The 26,604-nt window shown below is 42.9% G+C and overlaps 1 protein-coding gene across 1 annotated transcript in view; it reads right to left on the bottom strand.

Annotated features, from left to right (window-relative positions):
* Nucleotides 1–26,604, bottom strand: part of ppp4r4 (protein phosphatase 4, regulatory subunit 4) — a 107,249-nt gene that overhangs the window by 58,620 nt on the left and 22,025 nt on the right. Inside the window, 3 exon segments of the mRNA XM_055640089.1 lie at nt 526–673; nt 3,122–3,224; nt 25,027–25,176. Of these exon segments, the coding sequence (XP_055496064.1) occupies nt 526–673; nt 3,122–3,224; nt 25,027–25,176 (401 nt within the window).

Raw genomic sequence — 26,604 nt, 5'->3', positions numbered from 1 at the left:
GAAGAGCCTGTTCCTGTGCTGTATTCTTCTATGTTGTTTGTTCTATGTATAAGTGCCTTCATTATCTCTATGAGGTAGTTCTGCCTTGATGACTTTACCAGACAGTCGGTTCTGCCCTTGACTTCCACACAGGCACATGTTCCCACCGCACACGTCCATGAGGATCTATTGTGGACTGTTTCTGTGCAAATTTGTGACAATACCCATGAATCTGTGGTCCTTTTCATTAAATATTAAAAATTACCTGAATTACTGCTCAATAACTTGGGTTTTGTTTTGCCTCTACCTCATCCTTATCCCCACCCCCTACCTCATGGCCATATCTAAAACTTATAGACTTACTCAAGGAACAAGGCACTTTTTAATTCACACATTCATACTTTCCCTTTCTTCCAATGTGCTTTATCATAAAAACAAAAGTTGTCAGATGTTTTAAGGGTAAAAGTCACATTTTTAATAAGACTATTACAAACATGCAATGCTAAAAAATTTAGTTCAGTACTACTTTGTATTAATTAAACTGACCTGTGTCTTTGTGATCCAGGTTTATCAATATAGTTGGGAGGAAGGCATGGATGTAAGCTGCAACAGAAACTAACTCGTCTTGCAAGATGGCAAGAAATGAAACTGCAGCAGCTAACTGCATCTCCACCCCCGCAACATGGAGTACCTCCTGCAACAAAGAATTCCTAATGAGAATTGATTTTATACCAGCATAATAGAAAATAGCTTACTTTTCCTATATCTGTAAATTGCAAAAGAAATTACAAAATACACTGCAAATAATTTTCTTTAATCTCAAAAGGAATATTAAATGTCAGTGCTTAATATTCTTAAAACCTCTTTTGATGTAAACTACGTATTTCACATTTGATTAAAAATGGAGGTAGTTAATACTTTCATTCAAGTAAACCCATTGCAGTACAATCCACTTTATGCAAGTCACTAACATAATTACAAAAACAATAATGCAAGCTGCTACAGGTGCACAACCTTTTAACCGAAAGCCTTGGGATCAGACACCTTTCGTAATTCAGAATTTGTCGGTCTTCGGAATGGAAATTTTTTTGCGTAGATTTTAATGGCTGGCTCAGTGGTAGAGTGCTCGGCTCATATCCGCAAGGTCGCGAGATTGCGCCTTGATCCCGGCAGAAGAAGTTGGAGCGGGGCTGGGCTGGGCTGCTGCTAGCTGTGGGTCTCTGGGATCTCTGTGCTTGCGGTGGGCCTGGTGGTCGACGTCCAATTGGTCCTGACGTCTCCGGTGACTGCACTCACCTGCAGCCATCGCCGTCGTGAAGACAGTATAAAGCCCCCACGCCGGTGCAATGAGCGGGGAGCTGGAGAGGGGAGGGAAGGGGTCACACACATGGCCGGGAAGCAGAGGGGTGTAGGTGGGGTGAAACACAAGGAAGCAACAATTTGCTGCTGCCTGCACGCTGAGTTAAAAAGTTCCCACGCAAGACTCACGATACACTGTGTATCGTGTCTACCGTGGGAACTTTTTAACTCAGCTGGCAGGTAGCAGCATATTGTCAATTATTAACCCTCCCGCGCAATATACCCTCACCTCTTTTATGAATGGGGATTTAGTTCCCCTTTCTTCGAGGACCGACCAGAGGTTCCGCTGTCACCTCTGCGGGTCGCCCTCGGTGAACGTTTTCAAGGACCTTTCTTCAAGGACCGAAAAAATGGCCGCTATTCGGAGGTTTTCGTTATTTGGATCGTCGGATAAAAGGTTGTGCACCTGTACTACACCTGCAATTGATTCAGCTGCAGTAAACTTTTCCTTTCTAGTTGTATAAAGTAGAATGTTTCAATTCCATATTACAAAAATATCATAACACATTGAGCCATCCATCCTACTTAAGTACAGTGCTGATAAGAAAACTATTCAAATCTGACAATATGGCAGAAAGATAAACTTAATGGATCAATACATTGCCTACGATATCCAAGCTAGAGTCATGAGAAAATTGGTACAATATATTATTCCTTGTTAGATACTAAAAACTAAGTCATATTTGAATGGAGGGGTATGGATCATGTGAACACAGCTAAGATTAGTTTATCTTGGCATTACGTTTGGCACAGACATTGCCAGATTATCAGATATATTTTCTTTATTCCATCCATCCTCCTTCTTGACCTTCTCTTCTACCAAAATAGCTTGTCTACTCCCTTTCATATTTCTGAAGAAGGGTTTTGCACCATTTTTTTCTAGATATTGCAATAAACATTATCCAATTTCAAAATGGTGAGTTATTTCTTTCCTCAAATATATGGGTAGAATTGAAAGGATTTCCCCATATTTCGTGTGTACCTGGAGCTTATCTACCCATGAATATGCAAACAGTCTGTCTGTCCCTTTCTTCTTTGTTGTTTTAATAGTATGTGTTAAAAATGTAAGTTTTTAGTGTTCTTTAGCATGTTTTATGTGGAGGGTTTTTGGGGGATGGGGTAAACTTTTTAAAATTTTCTTACCTCGACGGAGATGCAAATTTTTCCGTATCGTATTTCTGTCCACTCTGCGACCTAACATCGTGGAGTTGGCGGCCTTTGCCGGAGACCAACTTCGGGAGCTCCAACCAAGGGGGCCTACTGACTTGCCATCACGGAGCTCGCTATCCCTTTGCCAGAGATCGACGTCCGAGCTCCAATCTCAGGAGCCTGCGGACTTTAACATCGTGGAGCTCGCGGCCTCTGGTTAGAGACCGACTTCGGGAGCTCCAAGCTGCAGGAACTTCGACCGCACCGACGCGAGAGCTTCGATCGCCCCGACGTGGGAGCTTCGATCGCCCCGACGTGGGAGCTTCGATCGCCAGTTGTCGCTTCGATCACTCCGGTGGATGGTTCGACTGCCCCGCCCCTGAACTCAAATTGGTGCTTTGCCATTTAGTTAATATAAAATATTTATGGGCATCTCAGTCCATAGGATTATCGGACCAGTCAGAAATGTTAATACATAATATTAATGGTACAACATTTAGACATTCATGTTGCGAACAACATTCAATTAATTTCAAATGGCCTTGCAAATTGCTTGCTATTGCTATGGAACATTTTTCTGATATAGTATTTTCAGTTGCCCAAAACGTGACAAACTGTTGATGTTGCAACTTACTCTAATTTTTGGCACCACTCTGCGAAGAGTCTCCGGAGTATTCTGTCGCATCAGGTTTGGTAGATTAACAACAACACTAGTTCGCTGCACATCTTGGCCAGAACTGCAACAAAAAAAACTATTAAACTTACCCCTTCAAACAAAACATGAGACAGGCACCATAGGAACATAAATAGAAGAAAATATTTGGTGTTATTTACTTAATCTCTTCCCATTGGAATAATTCTCCCATGTATGGAATTCTCATGGATAATATTTATGCATTCTGTCAAAAGTAGAATCCCCATTAGGTGTGGGGTATGGATGCCACACTTGTGGAGTTGCTGTCTTACAGCGGCAGAGACCCGGGTTCAATCCTGCCCATGGGTGCTGTTTGTACCTTCTCCCTGTGACCATAAGGTTGTGTAAGTTTGTACACGTTGTATTGTTTGTACGTTCTCCCTGTGACCGGGTTTTCTCCGGGTGCTCCGGTTTCCTCCGCATTCAAAAGACGTATAGATTTGTAAGTTAATTGGCTTCGGTAAAATAATGGTAAACTGTCCATAGTGTGTAGGATAGTGTTAATGTACAGCGTGATCGCTGGTCGGCGCAGACTCGACGAGCCGAAGGGCCTGTTTCCACGCTGTATCTCTAAATTCTAAAAGGTATGGGAACCTTGCGATGTTCCAGGTGCTGTCACAGCAGGAGTCCATATAATTGCAGTAAAACATTACAATTCTTGTACTCAAATTCTTTTGCCACATACTCCAACATATCATTTGCTTTACTACTTCTCTGCTATACCTATGTTAATCTTCAGTGAAATCTATATAAGGATGTTCAGATGGCTCTGAACATCACCATTTTTAAATTGCAACCACTTTTTAAAAATATTTTATTTTTCTATTCTTTCTATTTATATGGTAGACTACACATTTCTGTGCTTCATACGCCATTCGCACGTTTGGCCCTTTTATTTACCACCAAAATCCTTGGTATCATGAGCAAAATTGGGATCTTATCCACCTTTGATATAGACTAGACTAAGTGGGACCCGTTGGGTCCCATTCTCACACGGGAGGCCTGGTCCCCCAACGCAATATTCCACCTCTCCACCAATTACAATATTCCACCACTCACGCATAGCCCCCAACTGCGCAGGCGTGGCTGATGGGTTCCCGTTGCGACGCCCCGATCCCCCCCACTCCGCCCCTTGCCCTTCCCCCCCCCCCCCCCCCCCCAAGCACTCATTCCATCCCTCCCTCAAACACTCCCCCCCCTCCATCCACTATTAGCGGCTCTTCGGCGGCGCAGCCATTCCCTCTCATTGGGTCCCCATTGTGACGTAGAACACGCAGGTATTACTGCGCAGGTATAGCTGATGGGCACGGCAAGTGTAAAAGGGATAGCATGGCCATAGTAGGCTGAATGGATTCTTGGGCTAGTCCTGCAGCTGGGGGTGGGGAGGCTTCAGGCGGGGGGGGCGGGAGCATTCTGTAGCTGGGGGAGGGGGACAACTTGAGTGGGGGGGGGGGGGGGGGGGGAGCGCTGCCGAGGCCTACCGCTGCCGTGGCCAGCCACTGAGGGGCGCCCGGCTACCAAAATCCTCCCACTCTCTCTCCTCACTTCCCCAAGATCTCGCGTTTGCAGCAATTCGGCCAGACTCCGTACTCTGGTGGTTTCTGGACTCACAGTTCACTCACTCACAGCTTGTGGACTCACAGTTCACTCACTCACGGCTTGTGGACTCACAGTTCACTCACTCACGGCTTGTGGACTCACAGTTCACTCACTCACGGCTTGTGGACTCATAGTTCACTCACTCACGGCTTGTGGACTCATAGTTCACTCACTCACGGCTTGTGGACTCATAGTTCACTCACTCACAGCTTGTGGACTCACAGTTCACTCAGCACGGCTTGTGGACTCACAGTTCTGGACTCAACTCTCACTCACGGCTTCCAGGCTGACTGACTCACGCCTGACTTCTGGACTAACGCCCGCCTCCGGGGCTTTATTCTCCTCGCCCCGATGATTGATAACGGGTGCCGGAAGTGACTGACAGTTGAGAAGACCAATCTGCTGATCTCACGATTTTTTACACCTTCATAACTTTTGTAATATTCCACCGATCGGAACAAAACTTGATGCGCTTGGAGCAGAGGGGAACGGTGAGTAAGGTGGCGAAAAAATCCTAGCGATATATGGTAACGTTTTTGCGCATATTTAAAAACAACGCAAACCGGAAAAGGAAAAGATGAGAGTTTTAGTAATAGTATAGATAGATTGTGTACCAAGTGAGACTCCAGCATCAATTCCTACAACACATCCTCCCAAACCAAAAGATGACCTTTCTTTAAAAAATTCCTGCTTTTTCACCCATGCCTTAATCCCCAAACCAAAATATTGCATCTAATCAGTCTGAAGAAGGATCCCAACCCAAGACGTCACTATACATGCTCTCTGAAGATGCTGCCTGAACCGCTGAGTTACTCCAGCACCGTGTCCTTTTATTGCATCCAAATTTGTTTAATCTCTTATCTATATTTATTTTTTATTTGTAAATTTGCAAGATAGAAAGTAGTAGAAATAAAAACAGAACTCTTGTTCTATGCAACTCCTGCTTGATGAATAATGAATATTAAAACAAAATAAGGTATTAGAACAGGCCTATAGTTTTCCAACATTATGGAGTCTTTTTTAAAACAAAATGTATGGAAATATTTTTAAATAGCAAATAGTATGGCTCTCACTGCTTCTGTGGCCTGGCTTTGATCCTCTTAAGCTGTCTGTGTGGAATTTTGCATGTTCTTGCCTTTACAACATAGTTTTCCCTTAGCAGTGATTTCCTCCCACATACTGGTTGGTTGGGTAATTGTTTACTTTAAAATGACCCTGCTCCAGGTGAGTGATCGTTAATGGCCACGTGTGGGAAATAGGTTACAGAGATCAGATCAATGTGATTGATTCAAGTGCTGGCATAGTCTCATTGGGCTAAATGGACTTCTCCTATGTCGTAAGAACATTTGGCACATTTGGGAATATGAAAAAGGCAAGTGAGCACACCAGCACAGACTTGGATATTGCATATGCCTTCACTGTAATAGTGCTGCACCAACTACCTAAAAAGGCTTTTGTCAAAACTGAATCAACAGATGTTGTAGGAATAAGAACCTTAACTTTCAGTAACATGAAAGCTGAAACAAAAATAAAATGCCATAAATACACAGAAGCTCAGTAGCAATTATACAGAGATAGATCACGTAACCCTCTCCACAGATACTGCTTGAGCACTGCCAAGATGCTGATTGTCAGTTTTCAAGATTTATATATTTTCTATAAAAGACAGCAGCAAATCCTAAGCATCAGAAATAAAATGAAATACTGGAAACACCTGCGTTAATGGCTGTACTGGCTTTGGAACTGCTTGAAAGGAATACTACCTCTTAAGAAATACATTATTAAGTAACTGACAACTTTAATAACATGTTATCTGATTGAAATGTCAACACAATTGATGAGTTTCAGCACCTAATCCTCAGCATTAATTGTTTTATACACTATTTCCTCCTGTGGCAACCAGGTTCAGTGACTGATTCAAACAGAAAGTTCTGGACATGGCCCAATTTGTCAGACTACAATCTGAACATCCGAGTTTCTGTTTGTTTGACTCCGGGTACATAATTTACTACGCAACCTTGCAGAAATTAATCTGCAAGGTGAATGGAAAACTCTATACCATCATCTCCACTTCAGAATCAAGATCATTCTAATCTTAGTCATCGAGCTATCGGACACAGATTACACCCATGTACAAAACATTTACAGATGGAGTTCCAAGTCATCATTAACACGTACACTGAAGTATATGATAGGTCTTTCATTAAACATTACAAAAACATAGGTCCTCTATGCCACACCGCTCCTTGTTACGAAGGGAAACAACAACTCAAAATGTGAACCACTTTCGATGTGCGATGAGCCATTTGTCAGTAAAGGAAGATCTAAATGATGTCATTTGAACATTGCCTATGCGAGCACAACTTTAGTTGTCTGAGAAAACAACCATTTGACAGTCAAAATCTCAAATCTGGTTCAGTTTCCATGATGTTACAAACATCAGTGATCCACTAAAACAAAAATAAAACTTTAAAACTGGTTAATTGGATCATAAGCAAGAATTGCTGAGTTTTGTAAGTTGGAGTTTACAGTATTAATACGTTTGGAGTAAAGGTTTGGGGCTTCAGTCGAAATGCAGTAATTCAATTCATATATACAGTTGAATATATTTATTTCTTGCATGGCGTAAAATTGTCATTAATTTGATCAAAAACAGCAGTGACAGGCACATATTCCTCGTCAAGTAAAGAGAGTTTATTGTCATGTGTCCCAGATAGGACAATGAAATTCTTGCTTTGCTTCAGCACAACAGAATATAGTAGGCATAAATACAGAACATATCAGTGTGTCCATATACCACTATATAAATATATATACACATCAATAAATAAACAGATACAGTGTAAATAAACAGGTAATGGTCTATTAATGTTCAGAGATTTGTTTCAGTTGAGTTTAATAGCCTGATGGCTGTAGGGAAGTAGCTGTTCCTGAACCTGGATGTTGCAGTCTTCAGGCTCCTGTACCTTCTACCTGAAGGTAGCGGGGAGATGAGTGAGTGGCCAGGATGGTGTGGGTCCTTGATGATGCTGCCAGCCTTTTTGAGGCAGCAACTGCGATAGATCCCCTCGATGGTAGGCAGGTCTGTGCCGATGACGGACTGGGCAGTGTTTACTACTTTTTGTAGTCTTTTCCGCTTCTAGGCGTTCAAGTTGCCGAACCAAGCCACGATGCAACCGGTCAACATGCTCTCTACTGTGCACCTGTAGAGGTTAGAGTCCTCCTTGACATACCAACTCTCCGTAATCTTCTCAGGAAGTAGAGGCTCTGATGTGCTTTCTTTATAATTGAATCAGTGTTCTGGGGCCAGGAGAGATCTTCAGATATGCACGCCCAGGAAGTTGAAGCTCTTGACTCTTTCCACCATCGTCCCGTTGATATAAATGGGACTGTGGGTCCCCATCCTACCGCTTCCAAAGTCCACAATCAGTTCCTTGGTTTTGCTGGTGTTTTAGAGCCAGGTTCTTGTGCTGGCACCATTTGGTCAGTCGGTCAATCTCACTTCTATACTCTGACTCGTCCCCATCAGTGATACGTCCCATAACAGTGGTGTCGTCAGCGAACTTGATGATGGAGTTCGCACTAACAAGTTAACAAAATGAACTTTATCCAAAGATCCATCGAGTCATATAGGCCCTTTTGTCCAACTTATCCATGCCGACCAAGATGCCTCATGTCTTATTTGCCCGTGTTTGCCCCAAATTGCTCTAAATCTTTCTTATCCATGTACCTTTCCAAATGCCGTTATTATAACAATACTTATTAGGTATAATACTTATTGTTATAATACCTACCTCAACTACCTCCTCTGAAACCCATCACCCTCTGTATGAAAAAGTTATCCCTCAGATTCCTATTAAATCTTACCCTCGCACTTATATCCTCTGCTTCTTGAATCGCGTATTCTGATTAAAGTCTGTGCATTCACCCTATCTATTCCCCTCATAATTTTCTACATCTCTATAAAATAATCTGCACTCCAAGGCATAACATCTGTGCCCACCTAACCTCTCCCTGTAGTTCAAGCCCTCAAATCCTGGCAACATCGTTGTAAATATTCTCTGCACTTTACATCATTCCTATAATAAAGTTACCAAAACTGAACACAATACTTCAAATATAGCCTTAACAACTGTAACATAATATCACAACTTCTATACTAAAACCCCTGACTGATGAAGGCCAATTCACTAAAAACCTTCTTGAGCACCCTTGAGAGAATCTATGTACTTGACTCCCACAACCCTCTGTGCTACAACTCTCCCCATCAAATGTGAAAGTCCTGCCCTGGTTTGACTTGCAAAAAATGCAACACTTCACACTTATGTGCATTAAACTTATCCCACTTGCCCACCTGATTAAGGTTCTGCTATAATTTTTGATAACCATCTTCACTATCTACAATACCACCTACATTGGTGTCCAGTGCTGCCTGCACAGCACTATAGATTTATGACAAATATTTGCATTGTATATTTTTTTCACAGTAGGGGAAGATAAATCCAATCCAGCCAGTTATACAATGCAATACAATACCATTTATTTGTCATTTGAACCTCACATGAGGTTCAAACAAAATTTGGTTTCTGCAGTCATGCAAGAAAAGAACCAAGACACACACCAACACAATTTACACAAACATCTATCACAGTGAATCTCCTCCTCACTGTGATGGAAGGCAAAGTCTTGTCTCTCCCCTGCTCACCATTCTTCTCCCGTTGTCAAAGTCAAAGCCCCCGGCGGGCACTAGCAAGTCCGCAGTCATTTAAAGCCGCGTGGGGCGATGTAAGGTCCTGATGTTGGAGCCCCCGGCGGACACTAGCAAGTCCCGCGGCTGTTTAAGCCACGCCGGGCGATGTAAGGCCCCGCTCCAGGTCACTTTCAATCCCGTAATTCGGGCGGGGGAAGTCGCCGTTGCCGGTGCCCCGTAAAGCAGTCTCCCACCGGGGACACCCGAGCTCCAGGTGTCACCATCCACCGGAGTCGGGTCGCAGCCACGCCCCACCGCAGCTCTCCACGCTCCGCTCTCCACGCTCCGAAGCTGGCCAGCTCCACAATGGTAGGTCCACAGCTCCGCAGGCTCCGTGACTTGAGCCCCCAGGTCGTTCCGGTTGGAGGCCACTCCACGGCGCCAGGCCCCAACGACAACGGAGACCCGACAGGGAAAAAGTCGGGTCCCCGTGCTGGGAAGAGATTTAAAAGTTTCCTCCACCCACCCCCCGCCCCCCCACACATACACATTTAAAAACCCACTCCAAACTATACCCTCAACGGGACAAAAAAAAAAAGAAAAGACAGATAGACTGCAGAGGCCGCTGCGACGACGGTCGTGCTGCCCACCCTGGTATTTCCCTGTTAGTCTACTCTCATGGTGATGGAAGGGATTATCGTACTGATAAACAACTTTCATTAACCAATAAACAATACAGTTTAAGTTTCGCCAGAATCACTTGCCTCCAGACCTACTTAAGTTTCCAAAATAATTCTTAGTCCAAACAACCACGATTCTAAAGCAAGAATTATGTAAAATTATGAGGCGTATAGATGGAGTGCACAGTCATAATATTTTTCCCATGATGGAAAAGTCATCTACTAGAGGGCATAGCTTTAAGGTGAGAGAGGCAAAATTTAAAGGAGATGTGCAGGGCAAGTGGGAGTTGAGTGTCTGGAATGTGCTGCCGGAGAGGTGGTTGATGCAGATTTGATAGGGATATTTGAAACATCTGGACATGCAAATGGATATGCAGGGAATGGGGACATATAGATTATGCGCAGGCAGATAAGAGGCTCAGCACAGATATTATAACTGAAGAGTCTGTCCTTGTGCTGTGTTCTATAGTAAAAGTGACTTTTTGACATCAAAAGGACATTCAATTAGAAAATGTCTACAAAATTCAAGTCAAAACAAATCAAGCAGGGAGTTTTCCAATGGCTGGAGTCATTGCTTGCACAAAGGGTGTTGTGGTTGTGTTTGAAGTGTAATTCTCTCAGTCCTGAAGCAATGCAGTAAGTTCCTTGAGCACTATTCCAGGCCCCATCAGCGTCAACTGATTTACCGCTGGCCCATTGCTTCATCATGCAAGCGACAGAAGATATTTCCTGGTAATTTCAAAGCTCCATTCATAACTCCTTTAAAAACAAAGCCAACATGCAGCAGGACGTTCATAACATTCAATATTAGGTTAATAAGTGGCAAGTAACATCATGCAAGTGCTCAACAATAACTCCTTCCAACAGGGGAGGGAGAATGCATCCAACCAAGAATAGCATTAAGGTTAAAGATCAACCATTATTTGAATGATTGTCAGGGCATGCACAAGAAGCTGAAATGCCTACACAATAAACAGAAATGTTCAAACATCTCTTTAGAGGGCTTGTCGGGAAAGTCTGATTGATCATGCTCTGTTAAAATTTGCCTCACAAATATGACATTATTTGTCCATCAATCAAAGGGAGTCGGGAGCTTGTGATAACAATCTGCTTTATTTCAGGTTTACATGTCAACAATAAAAGGGGTTATTTTCATTCAGGAGTTTCTGCCTCTCAAATTACCTGGTGCACAAAAACATATTTGGCTTCCCTAGGAGCATGGAACTTATGCACGTAGCGTATATGTGAGGAACAGAAGAGTTCAAGTGAGTTTATTGTCATGTGTCCCTGTATAGGACAATGAAATTCTTGCTTTGCTTCAGCACACAGAACATAGTAGGCATTTACTACAAAACAGATAAGTGTGTCCATATACCATAATATAAATATATACACACATGAATAAATAAACTGATCAAGTGCAAATAACAGAAAATGGGTTATTAATAATCAGAGTTTTGTCCGAGCCAGGTTTAATAGCCTGATGGCTGTGGGGAAGTAGCTATTCCTGAACCTGGTTGTTGCAGGCTCCTGTACCTGTGCCTTCTACCTGAAGGTAGCAGAGAGATGAGTGTGTGGCCAGGATGGTGTGGGTCTTTGATGATACTGCCAGCCTTTTTGAGGCAGCGACTGCAATAAATCCCCACGATGGAAGGAAGGTCAGAGCCGATGATGGACTGGGCAGTGTTTACTACTTTTTGTAGTCTTTTCCTCTCCAGGGCACTCAAATTGCCGTACCAAGCCACGATGCAACCGGTCAGCATGCTCTCGACCGTGCACCTGTAGAAGTTAGAGAGAGTCTTCCTTGACAAACCGACTCTCCGTAATCTTCTCAGGAAGTAGAGGCGCTGATGAGCTTTCTTGATAATTGCATTAGTGTTCTCGGACCAAGATCTTCAGAGATGTGCACACCCAGGGATTCGAAGCTCTTGACCCTTTCAACCATAATATATAAATGGGGCTGTGGGTCCCCCTCCTACTCCTTCCAAAGTCCACAATCAGTTCCTTGGTTTTGCTGGTGTTGAGGACCAGGTTATTGCGCTGGCACCATATGGACAGTTGCTCGATCTTTCTTCTATACTCCGACTCATCCAAATCAGTGATACACCCCACAACAGTGGTGCCGTCAGCGAACTTGATGATGGGGTTCGCACTGTGACTGGCTACGCAGTCATGAGTATACAGTGAGTACAGCAGGGGGCTGAGCACGCAGCCTTGAGGTGCTCCCGTGCTGATTGTTATCGAGGTTGACACATTCCACCAATACGAACAGACTGTGGTCCGTGAATGAGGAAGTCGAGGATATAGAATATATAGCATATAGAAGCATAGAAACATAGAAAATAGGTGCAGGAAGAGGCCATTCGGCCCTTTGAGCCAGCACCGCCATTCATTGTGATCATGGCTGATCGTCCCCAATCAAGAACCCGTGCCTGCCTTCTCCCCATATCCCTTGACTCCACTAGCCCCTAGAGCTCCATCTAACTCTCTCTTAAATCCACCCAGTGACTTGGCCTCCACTGCCCTCTGTGGCAGGGAATTCCACAAATTGACAACTCTCTGGGTGAAAATGTTTTTTCTCACCTCAGTCTTAAATGACCTCCCCTTTATTCTAAGACTGTGGCCCCTGGTTCTGGATTCGCCCAACATTGGGAACATTTTTCCTGCATCTAGCTTGTCCAGCCCTTTTATAATTTCATATGTTTCTATAAGATCCCTCCTAATCCTTCTAAACTCCAGTGATTACAAGCCTAGTCTTTTTAATCTTTCCTCATATGACAGTCCTGCCATCCCAGGGATCAATCTTGTAAACCTACGCTGCACTGCCTCAATCACAAGGATGTCCTTCCTCAAATTAGGAGACCAAAACTGTACACAATACTCCAGATGTGGTCTTACCAGAGCCCTATACAACTGCAGAAGAACCTCTTTACTCCTATACTGTAATCCTTTTGTTATGAAGGCCAACACATGATTTGCATGAAGGGATTCAAAGTAACATTAGCAAATTTGCAGATGACACAAAGCTGGGTGGCAGTGTGAACTGTGAGGAGGATGCTATGAGAGTGCAGGGTGACTGGGACAGGTTGGGGGAGTGGGCAGATGCATTGCAGGTGAAGTTTAATGCGGATAACTGTGAGGTTATCCACTTTGGTAGCAAAAACAGGAAGGCTATCTAAATGGCAGCAAGTTGAGAAAAGGGGAAGTACAACGGGATCTGGGGGTCTTGGTACATCAGTCTATGAAAGTAAGCATGCAAGTACAGCAGGCAGTGAAGAAAGCGAATGGCATGTTGGCCTTTATAACAAGAAGAATCGAATATAGGAACAAAGAGGTCCTTCTGCAGTTGAACAGAGCCCTAGTGAGACCACACCTGGAGTATTGTCAGGGCCGGATTTACGTATAAGCTAGACAAGCTTAAGTTTAGGGCCTCGAGATCTAGGGGGGGGCCTATGCTCGCTGCACCAAGGTGCGTTAAACTTTTGACATAGAGGCGTTGTTACATAAAACTTTTGACATAGTGGCATTGTTACATCCTACCATCGGTGGTGCTGTGCTTGCGATTCCGGAGGCTTTGGTGGGCGGGGATTAAATTGCAGGTGAGGTTTATATTCGTTGTGGAGAGGAATTTGCTCCACAGATCCTTGGATCATTGGAAGTGCAGGACAAAGCAAAAGGTATGTAGTTTATTTAACCCTTTCCCCGCCGAACCTCGCCGCTGCACCTGGGGGTCTATCCACCTCGCATGGCCGCCACACCGCGCCTTACTCACCTCATTGCCTCACTGGGCTGGCGATCCACACCGCCCCACCGACCATCCGCCCACCGGGACCTCCCACGCATCGCCCGCCGACCCCGACTCTACTGCCCTCCAGCAGCCCACAGCCGTCGCCTTACCTGGAGACTGGGCCTGAAGCCTCCACGCTGCTAACTCCCACTCCCCTGGGTTTGACTGCCAGTGCCAGTCTCCCCAACCCTGGTAACCTCAGTGGCTGGTCCACTGGGTCTTCCCCATCCCCCTCAAACTATGTGACCTCTGCTCTTCCCCACCCACACTACAGTCCTCATACCCTACCCCCCCGCCCCATGCCACTCACCTGCCTTCCTCTCGCCCCAACCCTCAACCCTCCCTGCCGTGTGTTCACCATCCCCCCTCTCCGACACCGAATGATCGGTCCTCAGCAGAGGCGTTACCTTTGTCCCCCTCCGTCCCCCACCTCAATGAGTTCTGCACCCACCACAACTTCGAGCTCTTCTACTGTCGCCTCCACCTCACAGCGTTCTTCCATCGGAGGAGTCCCCACACCCTATTGATGATCCCTTTTCCCGTCTCCAACGAACGCCCTCCTCGTGGACCCCCCCTCATGGCCATTTTCTGGCTTTAGACCTTTTTATCCAAAACTGCCGGCGGGGCATCAACCACCTCAACTTCTCTACTCCCCTGTTTCACTCCAATCTCTCCCCCCCTGAACGTACAGCTATCAACTCACTCCGTAACAACCAAAACTGGGTGATCAAACCCACCGACAAGGGAGGTGCGATGGTAGTCTGGCGCGTCGATCTCTACAAAGCTCTCGGGAACCTCCTCCTACTTATCTCTGGACCATGGGATGGGGGGGTGGGGCCTCACAAGTGAAATAGCTTAGGGCCTCTCTTCATCTAAATCCGGCCCTGAGTATTGTGTACAGTTCTGGTCCCCTAATTTGAGGAAGGACATTCTTGCTATTGAGGGAGTGAGTGCAGCGTAGGTTTACAAGGTTAATTCCCGGTATGGCGGGACTGTCATATGCTGAGAGAGTGGAGCAGCTGGGCTTGTACACTCTGGAGTTTAGAAGGATGAGAGGGTCTCTCATTGAAACATGTAAGAATGTTAAGGGTTTGGATATGCTAGAGGCAGGAAACATGTTCCCGATGTTGGGGGAGTCCAGAACCAGGGGCCACAGTTTAAGAATAAGGAGTAAGCCATTTAGACGAAGACAAGGAAACACTTTTTCTCCCAGAGAGTGGCGAGTCTGTGGAATTCTCTGTCTCAGAGGGCAGTGGAGGCGGATTCTCTGGATGCTTTCAAGAGAGAGCTAGATAGGGCTCTTAAAAATAGCGGAGTCAGGGGATTATGGGGAGAAGGCAGGAACGGGGTACTGATTGGGGATGATCAGCCATGATCACATTGAATGGCGGTGCTGGCACGAAGGGCCGAATGGCCTACTCCTGTACCTATTGTCTATTGTCTATTAACATTCCATTAGCTTTCTTCACTGCCTGCTGTACCTGCACGCCAACTTTCAGTTACTGGTGTACAAGGACCCAGGTCTCGCTGTACCTCCCCCGTACCCAACCTAACCCCATTGAGATAATAATCTGCCCCCTTGTTTTTGCCCCCAAAGTGGATAACCTCACATTTATCTATATTATACTGCATCTGCCCACTCACTCAACCTGTCCAGGTCACCCTGCAACCTCCTAACACCCTCTTCCCAGTTCACACTGCCACCCAGCTTTGTGTCATCTGCAATCTTGCTAGTGTTGCTCCTAATTCCCTCTTCCAAATCATTAATATATATGGTAAACAGTTGCGGCCCCAACACCGAGCCTTGCGGCACTCCGCTCGCCACTGCCTGCCATTCTGAAAAGGACCAGTTCACTCCTACTCTTTACTTCCTGTCTGCCAACCAATTTTCTATCCATGTCAACACTCTACCGTCAATACCATGTGCTCTAACTTTAGTCACCAGTCTCCCGTGCGGGACCTTATCAAAGGCTTTCTGAAAGTCTAGATACACTACATCCACTGCCTCCCCTTCATCCATTTTACTTGTCACATCCTTCAAAAATTCCCGAAGATTAGTCAAGCATAATTTTCCTTTCATAAATCCATGCTGACTTGGACTAATCCTTTTACTGCTATCCAAATGCCCCATTATTACCTCTTTAATAATTGACTCCAGCATCTTTCCCACCACCGAAGTCAGGCGAACTGGTCTGTAATTCCCCGTTTTCTCTCTCACTCCTTTCTTGAAACGTGGGATAACATTTGCTATCCTCCAATCCACAGGAACTGATCCTGAATCTATAGAATATTGGAAAAAGATCACCAATGCGTCCACTATTTCTAGAGCCACCTCCCTGAGGACCCTGGGATGCAGACCATCAAACCCAGGAGATTTATCATCCTTCAGTCCCATTAGTCTACCCAATACTATTTCTCGCCTAATGAAAATTTATTTCATTTCCTCTACCCCCTTAGATCGTCTGTCCTCCAGTACATCTGGGAGATTGTTTGTGTCTTCCTTAGTGAAGACAGATCCGAAGTACCTGTTCAACTCTTCTGCCATTTCCTTGTTCCCCATAATAATTTCACCCATGTCTGCCTTCAAGGGACCCACATTTGACTTTGCTATTCTTTTCCCCTTAACATGTCTAAAGAAGCTTTTACTGTTTTTCTTTATATTCCTGGCCAGCTTCCCCTCGTACTTCACCTTTTCAGCCCGCATTGCCCATTTTATTTCCTTCTGTTGTCCAATGAAAGTTTCCCAATCCTCTGGCTTCCGGCTACTCTTTGCTGTGTTATACATCTTTTCTTTTAGTTTTGTTCTATCCCTAACTTCTCTTGTCAGCCACAGTTGCCTCCTACTCCCCTTCGAATCTTTCTTCCTTTATGGAATGAAATGATCCTGCGTCTTCCAGATTATGCCCAGAAATTCCTGCCATTGCTGTTCCACCGTCATTCCTGCTAGGATCCCTTTCCAGTCTACCTTGGCCAGCTCCTCTTCATAGTCCCCATGTAAAATTAAAATGCTATCTTACGTTTTAGAATGTAAAGTGTATTAACTTGGTTGGTCTACATTGTAATTCTTGAACAATAAAAAATCTGCACCATAAAAGCAGTGATGAAAGATAATGCAACTTTTCATGTGGAGCATTTCGACTGAGACAACTGGAGGAAAGTCAAGAGGCTATTATGACCAGAATGCTCAGTGCCCATTTTGTACTCTTTTCAATGATAAGCATCACTATGGCTTGCCAGCTATCCGACTCAGCAGCTAAATAACTATTTGGCAAATAGTTGAAACATTCAAACAGCTATATCAGATTTTTTAAAAAATTATAAACATCAAATAAAGTAGTTAAGTAGTTATTGGCGCTGGGGCTTAGAGTTTGCAAATGTAGCAAACTGTACAATTTAACGCCAAGGTCAAAACTAGAAAAGCAAAGCAAAAACTGCTTTCCCTTTTGTAAGAAATCCTGTTTACACATGTGTTTAATCCAGCATTTGGTTCATGGTATCTCATAGCAACACAATTCACTAGTCACAGCTAGTCAGCTTGGCTATGGTGACCCTGGCATTTATTACCTTCATATCTTCAAATCTTATTAAAAATCCTTTTAAGAGTGCACCAAATTGAATCTGTAGTAAAACTGAGTATCCCTATATAATGAACAATGCAGGGCATACAATTAACAAATTGTTCCTTGTGTTTACCTTGAATTTAAGTTATTGAAGTCATACTAATCACAACTGCTGTTACACAGTGCATTCAGAAAATATTTAGACCCCTTCATTTTTTCCACATTTTGTTATGTTATAGCATTCTAAAATGGATTACATTCATTTTTTTTAATCATCAAATTACACACAATACCCCATAATAAAAAAGTGAAAACCGGTGTTCAGAAATTTTTGCAAAGCAATTAAAACGAAATAACTGAAATATCACATTCAAGAGTCAAGAGTCAAGAGTCAGTATTTAATTGGCATTTGGCCTCCCCTGGGTAGGTCCAAACGAAATGCCGTTTCTGGGTAATTTCTTCCCATACAATGCACACACAAAGGCTGGAGACGATGCCAGAGACACAACATAATTACAGAGATTTAACGGGATAAACATCCATCACATAACTGACTGATGGCCGCCAAAATTCCCATAATGTATTCACCACCCTTTACTCAGTACTTTGTTGAGGTGACACCTTTGGTTCAATGATTTCACAGCCTCAAGTCTTCTTGGGTATGATGCTACAAGCTTGGCACACCTTGTGTATTTGGGTAATTTCTCCCATTCTTCTCTGCAGATCCTCTCAAGCTCTGTCAGGCTGGATGGGTGCTTCGATGCACAGCTATTTTCAGGTCCCTCCAGAGATGTTCGATCGGGCCATCAAGTCTGGGCTCTGGCTGGGCCACTCAAGGACATTCACAGACTTGTCAAGAAGCCTCTCCTGCGTTGTCTTGGCTGTGTGCTTAAGGTCGTTGTCCTGTTGGAATGTGAACCTCCTCCCTCATATGGGGTCCAGAACACTCTGGAGCAGGTTTTCATCAAGGATTTCTCTGTACTTTGCTCCATTCATCTTTCCCTCGATCCTGACTAGTCTTCCAGTTCCTGCCGCTGAAAAATATCCCCACAGCATGCTGCTGCCACCACCTTGCTTCACCGTAGGTATGGTATTGGCCAGGTAATGAGCTGTGCCTGGTTTTATCCAGACGTGACACTTGGCATTCAGGTCAAAGAGTTCAATCTTGGTTTCATCAGACCAGAGAATTTAGTTTCTCATGTCTTTTGGCAAACTCCAAGCGGGCTGTCATGTGCCTTTTACTGAGGAGTGGCTTCCGTCTGGCCACTCTACCATAAAGGTCTGATTGGTGGAGTGCTGCAGATATAGTTGCCCTTCTGGAAGGTTCTCCCATCTCCTCAGAGGAACTCTGGAGCTCTATCAGAGTGACCATCAGGTTCTTGGTCACCTTGCTGACGAAGGCCCTTCTTCCCCGATTGCTCAGTTTGGCCGGGCGGCCAGTCTATGAAGAGTCCTGGTGGTTCCAAAGTTCTTCCATTTAAGAATGACGGAGGCCACTGTGCTCTTCGGGACCTGCAATGCTGCAGAAATTGTTTTATGCCCTTCCCCAGATCTATATTTAAGAGGGAGTTAGATGTGGCCCTTGTGGCTAAAGGGATCAGGGGGTATGGAGAGAAGGCAGGTACAGGATACTAGGTTGGATGATCAGCCATGATCATATTGAATGGCGGTACAGGCTCGAAGGGCCAAATGGCCTACTGCTGCACCTATTTTCTATGTTTCTATGTGTCTCGACACAATCCTGTCTCGGAGGTCTACGGACAATTCCTTCGTCTTCATGGTTTGGTTTTTTGCTCTGACATGCACTGTCAACTGTGGGACCTTATATAGACAGGTGTGTGCCATTCCAAATCATGTCCAATCAATTTAATTTACCACTGGTGACTCCAATCAAGTTGCAGAAACATCTCAAGGATAATCAATGGAAACAGGATGAACCTAAGCTCAATGTTGAGTGGCATAGCAAAGGGTCTGAATACTTAAGTAAATGTGATATTTCAGTTATTTATTTTTAATTACTTTGCAAAAATTTCTAAACACCTGTTTTCACTTCTTCATTTGGGGTATTGTGTGTAGATTGATGATAAAAATAATGTATTTAATCCATTTTAATATAGGGCAGTAACATAACAAAATTTGGAAAAAGTGAAGGGGTCTGAATACTTTCTGAATGCACTGCATCATGGAAACTAAAGCAACTTAAAATGAATAAAAGGTTAGAATACTACAGCATGCTTCTATCATCAAGGGTCCCCACCATCCAGGCCGTGGCATCTTCTCGCAGATACCATCAAGCAAGAAGTACAGAAGTCTGCAGTCACACAGCACCAGATTCAAGAACAGCTACTTTTGTCTAAGCATCAGGTTCTTGAACTAACCAGCATATTCCTAATCCTACCTCAGCAACAGGAGACTGTGTACCACATTTTGCACTACCATGGACTTGTTTCCTAATTGATTTGCACTCATGTCTCCTTTTTTTTTTTGCAGTCTTTTTTCCTTTTGTACAGCGAGAAGAGGGCAAGGCCCAGATGGTGGCATGTTGATAGATGTTGCCTTTTTAAGGCAGCGCCCCATGTAAATGCTTTTGATGGTGTGCCTGTAATGGACTTGGAAAGCACAAGGAGTGCAAGAAGCCATGATGCAACCAATCATGACACTTTCTATAGTGCATCTGTAGAAGTATTCAATGACATGCCAAATCTCTATAAACGTCTAAGAAAGTAGAGGGGCTGGCATGCCTTCTTTGTGATTACGTCTATGAACTGGGCCCATGCATGATCCATGGCTGAAAGACCATAAGAGATTCACTATTTTAAACAACTGGAAAGCTATTTTGGGCCTTTGGCTCATCTTTATCTAGCAATGTTATAAAATTAGGTGTAGATTAGGATGAGGGGGAGAGGATGAAGCGATCGGGCAGCCGAGCACGCGTCAACCAAACGACATCAGCGTCCTAAGTGCAGAGGTCTGCAGCAGCAGCCTCCCCACCAGGCGCCGGACCCGAGCGAGGATGTGGACGGGCGTTGACCCCGAGCAAGGCTGCGGCGGACAGGCTTCTGCAGAACTCTCATGATATTTCTGAGCTCCATGGGCTCGCAGGCTTCTCAGAACGGCACTTCAGACCTCGAGTACACCTCGGGTAGGGGGGGGGGGGGGGCGGAGTGGGGGTGAAGGGGGGAAGAGGAGGGGGGGGAGGAAGGAGAGGATGGGGGAGAGAGGTAAAGTGGGGGGGGGGCAGGCAGGCACAAAGATTATAGTGTCCTCTAGTATCTTTGGGCACTCGGGCGGGCGCGTGCTGGAGTCCAGCCGTGGGAGCCGTGGCGTGAGCGTACTTGGAGGCATACTGGAGGCAGATTGGTCGGCATGTGGGATTGTGACGTCAGCAGCTCGTTTGAGATTTTAAAATGAGTGTGTGTTGGGGGGATTTTATTAAAAAACGTGTACATAAAAATGTTCAAATGTTTTGAGGAGTGGATGATTGAATGTAAAAGTGAAATCGCTAGCGAAATGGAAAAAATGTCAGAGTTGTTTTGGTGGAGCAAGGAATCAAAGGCCAAATCACATACACCCACAAGCACACGCACACACACAGTTTTAATATATAGATAGATTGTCATGGATTTATAGGCCAAAGGAATTTAGTGTTTATTTCCCATAAATTAATGGGCATTTAAATCATCTTGCGAGTGGGTTTTTGAGGAACGCGATCGACTGGAACGTTGCGGTGAATTTAAACCCCATATCAGCAGGAAAAATACTGCCGGTTCGTATGGGTCCTAAATCACCGTTTCGCAACGTAAAATGTGGATTAAAGGCATCCTAAGAAACACGTTTATATGTAAAATAAACGGCTTTCCTTTAGCTGTCCCATACCTGAAATCCATCCCCGTTGTCAACGTTGATGGCTTTAGAAGCTGATTTTTAAATTACTCCAGTGCTGAAATTGTCAGGCGATTTAAAAAAAAAAAAAATTCACAGAACGGCCGTCGGAACAATTCTTCAGCAAAAGCTTGCGCTCCGAGAAAATATATCCAGGACAGGTAGGAGAAAAAACGCATTTTAACCCCGAAACCCCCTCCCCAAAGTCGCGCACATGGCCAGTGGCAGAACTGCAGCGCCGCTGAAGGTAAGTTTTGTAACATACCTACTTTATCTCTTAATGAAAATGTAATTTTCATATCACTGCTTGTGGTAAGCTCATACAAATGTTTCCTGCATTACAACTGTTATGTTCCAAATATAAAACTTAATTCACTGTAAATGACGTGCTCCCACCTGCCTTTGCTTTGGCCATTTACCGACTCATCATTATCATCCTGCCCAGCCCATGACTATCCTCACTATCAATTGCACAATCTCATCAGGGAACTTGCTTATCATACCTGCTACATTTGTATCCAAATCATTTAAATAAAGGCCAAATAACAAAGTATTGATCTCTGTGTACATGACTGGTCACAGACCGCCAGTCAATAAAACAACCTTCCACCATCATCCACCTCTTCCTACCATCAAGCCAATTATATATCGAATTAATGAGTTCTCATTGGATCCCACGCAATCCAAACTTCTGGACTAGCCTACCATAGGGACCTTATCAAAAGCCTTACAATAAATACATACAACGTCTAGTCCCACCTTCATCAATCCTCCTGGTTACCTTTTTAACAAGTAGCACATTTGGTCAAACCAACGTTCTGGTACAAGTTCAGTATAGCTTCTGTTTTTCAACTCTGTCTCGTCAGAATTGATTCCCTGTCCTATTACTTACAGTTTGATGATCTTAACAAAACCATCCTTATCTTTTCAAACATCTGCCCCACTTTTCTTTACATGGAGCAAGAATATTTTTAAAAAATTGAAAAATAGGAAAATAGGGAAACTGGAACAAGTAACATTTCTCTCATAACCGTGCAAATCAATTACTAGTAGTCAAATATTTAAAGTCAACCAAGCTTTAAGGAACATAGTACATTTTAGAAGGCAAGCGGAACAGATACAGTACATATGGTACTCTAATTTTGATTAAAAACAGAAGTATAATGTCATGACTGTTAGGATTATCTACAATTGAAATAGTTTATGAATTACCCAACATGTTTTAATAGGCAATAAATATATATTCTAGGTTCAAAATTAATGGTGCATTATGCTATGAATAAGAAAATCAGAATTCCGTTCACAAGAAAATCAAACTTGAAGAGAATCCCAAACTCCATATGGATAACATTGGAGGTCAGGATTGAATTCAGATCACCAGAGCTGCAAGGTAGTAGCACTGAAGACTCAATGAGCTGCAGATGGTGGAATCATGAGCTAAAGAGAAAGTGCTGGAGTAACCCAGCGAGTCAGGCAGCATCTGTGGAGGGAATGTAGCTGGTCTACTAGCTGAGCTACTGTTCCACCTTATTATCTACCGATTTGAGCTGTTTTTCCACTTTTTAGGACTGATGTTTGAAAATGTTTAACTCCACTTTAATTATCATTTTAATTGTCAACAATTGTCCATTTTATTTAATCTCCTAGTGCTAAGCTAAAATAGTACTTAATGCACTATTTAAGCTCAGCACTGAAATAAGTGCATTTGTGGGAAATGGGTTTGATAGAACAATTATCAATCACATTGGGCAATATTTTTATTGCCGTTTATCCACCGCATACAGTAAGACTTGTCTCAGCTAATTGAGAAGGCCAATCTTGCGTGTCCAAAAGTTCTGCAATGAAGGAACTGCAAGGTCTCAAATAACAAGGAGTGACATGGCCTGGATGGCCAGAATGAGCTGAATGTCAAAAACATTTAAAAAGTACCATGAATGTTTAACAAATTATTACAATTCTTGACATTAACTGTTACACCCAAAATAAAAATATTACATAAACATGTCTTGTTTATGTCCACAGCCCTACCATCCAAAAAAGATTTCTGCATATTGCCTAAAGGGAATTTCAGAAAGACTCAGTGGGTGAAAGTGGCGCTCTCTGTACTATACAACTCTTATGATTCTCTGCAAGACTTACAACTCCAATAATTGAAGACTTGGGAGACGAAAGAGTAGAGAGTGGACTCGCACAAGTTCTGCATACATTGGAGCATGATCCAGCCAGCATTCATTTTCTAATAGACTCTAGATAGTTACTGCAAATTTCATTCAATACGATGAGATGGCATTAACTTTTCTGTTAAAATTACAATTAATACTTCCCCATCATTCCCAAGTTTTCAAATATTTCCACATTCTTCTGAAAATGAGCATCCACTGCTAGGTTTTCTACCTTCTACATCATATTGTTGAGAGGAAGTGCAAGTTTCTTTGCACAGTTACTGAACGGTTTTAGTGAGTATGTCTGTCTTTATGGACTACTATTTCTATAAGAATGTGGGAAAAGGAAATTGGAACACAGCAAAAAACTTAATCAAGTGTGCAAAGCAAGACTTAAAATTTTAATTTTTTAATGTGGTTATCTCCACAGGGAAACATGACAAATTAACAGAATGCAAAATGATCCAAGGAGATAACAGGCAATGTAACAGTTGACATGAGTGCCCTACTTAACCACAAAGTGAGCCTTACACCTTTTTACACTTAGGGACAAAGTAAAATCATTGATACAAAGTGGACCTTAAACATTCTTCCAGGTCGTACAAAAATACCACTTGTTCTAACAAGTGGTCTCAGCATTGAATCACAACTACCACAACATGAAAATAAGGCAAATGGTCAGTTGAGTCATTATTGATTTTTACTTGGGAGCAGTGCAGTTATACTGCGATACCCTCTCCTCATAATCCTGCAAATTCGTTTTCCATTTCAACCCTCTAAACTCTTATACAGTTCTCTTTTGAAAGTTGCAATTGAATATCTAAGCCAGTGTGGAAACCACCCATTTCTTCCCTCCCCATTTCCAATTCATTGTTTCTACAATTTTGTGCTACGGCATGTTCATCAAAATAAAATAATAGCTGTTACCACATTCTAAGTTTTTTTTTCACCAGTAAATGTTCTTTGAATTCAACAGAAGTGGGTCTCAGGTACTTTGTGCGTGAAAATCAGTTGACTGCATTGAAGACTGCCACCTGCGAAATAATAACCAAGAAAAAATGGTCTATGTGATCCACGCCAAGTAATTTTCCTGTCATTTGGTATTACTTTTCATGCCCATTTCAGTACCATGGAGTGCAGGATCATGAATGGGAAAAAAACATACAACAACCCCAGCTTTTTGGTACAAAAACGGTCCAATATCGATCTCTGTTCCATTGACGGAATCATTAAAAATATTCTATTGGTACTAATTGTTGCCTATATTTTCTTTGCACTGATAGAGAAATCAAATTATCAATTACTAGTAAATAGTACTCATATTTCACATTTTTTAGATCAGTAGCATCTGTCCACAATTCCCACCATTATCAGAAGCATACACAGAGGATATAGGAGGAGATAAAGATTGTGCAAAAAAATGTCATACTTAGAACTGAAGAAACAAGGATTAGCCATCCACAAATATAGGTCGAAGCACTTTACCTGATGTCCTCAGTAGATTTTTGAAACATAATTTTCTCCCTACTGAAGTCTCCATAGGCCTGTGAAGAACTGAAGGAACGGGGAGATTGATATGATGCAACACTCCCGCCACCCCAATTTCGTACGATGCAGTGTTGATGAGAGCTGTTGCTGAAATAGGAGAGAAAAAATAAGGGAGACAAAGATAGAAAGTGGAAGATGATTATGAAATCAGAACAAGCCACTGAGAGATACTGAAAGGCAGGGATCCAAAGGGAAACCACAGACAAAAATAAATGACAGCAGGGGAAAGAAAACACAATAAAATATTACTGCTCAGTATGCATAGAAGGGTACATCGAAGATACAAAAGGAAAAAAAAAATCACTGTATGCTTGTGACAACATTGGCAATCACAGACAGCCCCTAAATTTATTCTTAAGGTCCCCCACCTTTGACTATGAACACTGTAGTGATGTCTCTAAAATTAGCAAATTTAGTTTGCACAAGTATTTTCCACTCCTCACATATTGAATGGCTCAAAGGGCCGAATGGCCTACTCCTGCACCTATTGTCTATTGTCCTCACAACTCAACCCCAAGTAACTGCTTAAGAACCCACTCGTGCTCAAATCATGTTGAATGGCTTTAATTTCATATCTCCTGAAACATTGGGGATTGGCAGCAGGTTTACTTATTTGTAATCTCTATATTGCCGTCTTTTGTGCACAATTAGTCCTATCAAGACTTTGTACATTGCCATTTTGCCACAAGAAATCTGTAAGTGGCAACATAAAATGTATTTGGATCACATTAAATAATAGTGAAATTGTGTTGCTTAAGTGTTTTATAGATTGTATGTTTGTGGCCTTTTCATTATAATACAACAGTATTTAAATAGGTTTTGTAGTCCATATATTTTGGTCTATTTTGAATACTATTCATTTTAAGATTTTTCAGAACTCAAATCTAAAAGTTGTGCGCACTTAAAAGTCGTTCACACTACATAACCATGTGATTCAGTTTCATTTAACATATTCGACAAAATAATTTTCTGCCTCAAGAAAATATACTCTACATTAATTTAACAAGCATGCAAATTTAACATATGGCCACAAAAAAAACATCTTGATACATCTAGAAAAAGGTTAAATTAAGAATTTACAAGCATGGACGTGATGGAATAAAATATGCCGATGTCAATTAGATTTAAGAGCATAGAAAAATTATTTTGTGCGAATGTCACTGTCTAACTAATTAACTTCAACCAAATCACAAATAAATGAATCAGAATGTATTCATTCAACTCTCAATCACTATGGAGATTCTTACTCATTACTTAATTTTTGCCAACTCATGATCACTGCACTATTTAGAAAATGTTCTTCCCATCAAATGTTACACATTGCAAGAAAAGTAACAGGTGACATTTTCCTTTGGTTACCAGCACCAAATCCATACATGTTCTTCATGTATTCAGTTTTGTTTGTTCCAATTGAGCCATATACACTAAAGGAGTGCACAGACAACTAATAATTTATTCAAGCATTTAAGCCTGGTGAGAAAAAGATGAATTTCTCACTCACCAAAGTGTCTTTCT

This window comes from Leucoraja erinacea, chromosome 9 (genome assembly GCF_028641065.1).
Source record: "Leucoraja erinacea ecotype New England chromosome 9, Leri_hhj_1, whole genome shotgun sequence".
Taxonomy (NCBI): Eukaryota; Metazoa; Chordata; class Chondrichthyes; order Rajiformes; family Rajidae; genus Leucoraja; species Leucoraja erinaceus.
Note: the sequence above shows the minus strand (reverse complement) of the source record. Positions and strands in the feature narration are given on the sequence as shown.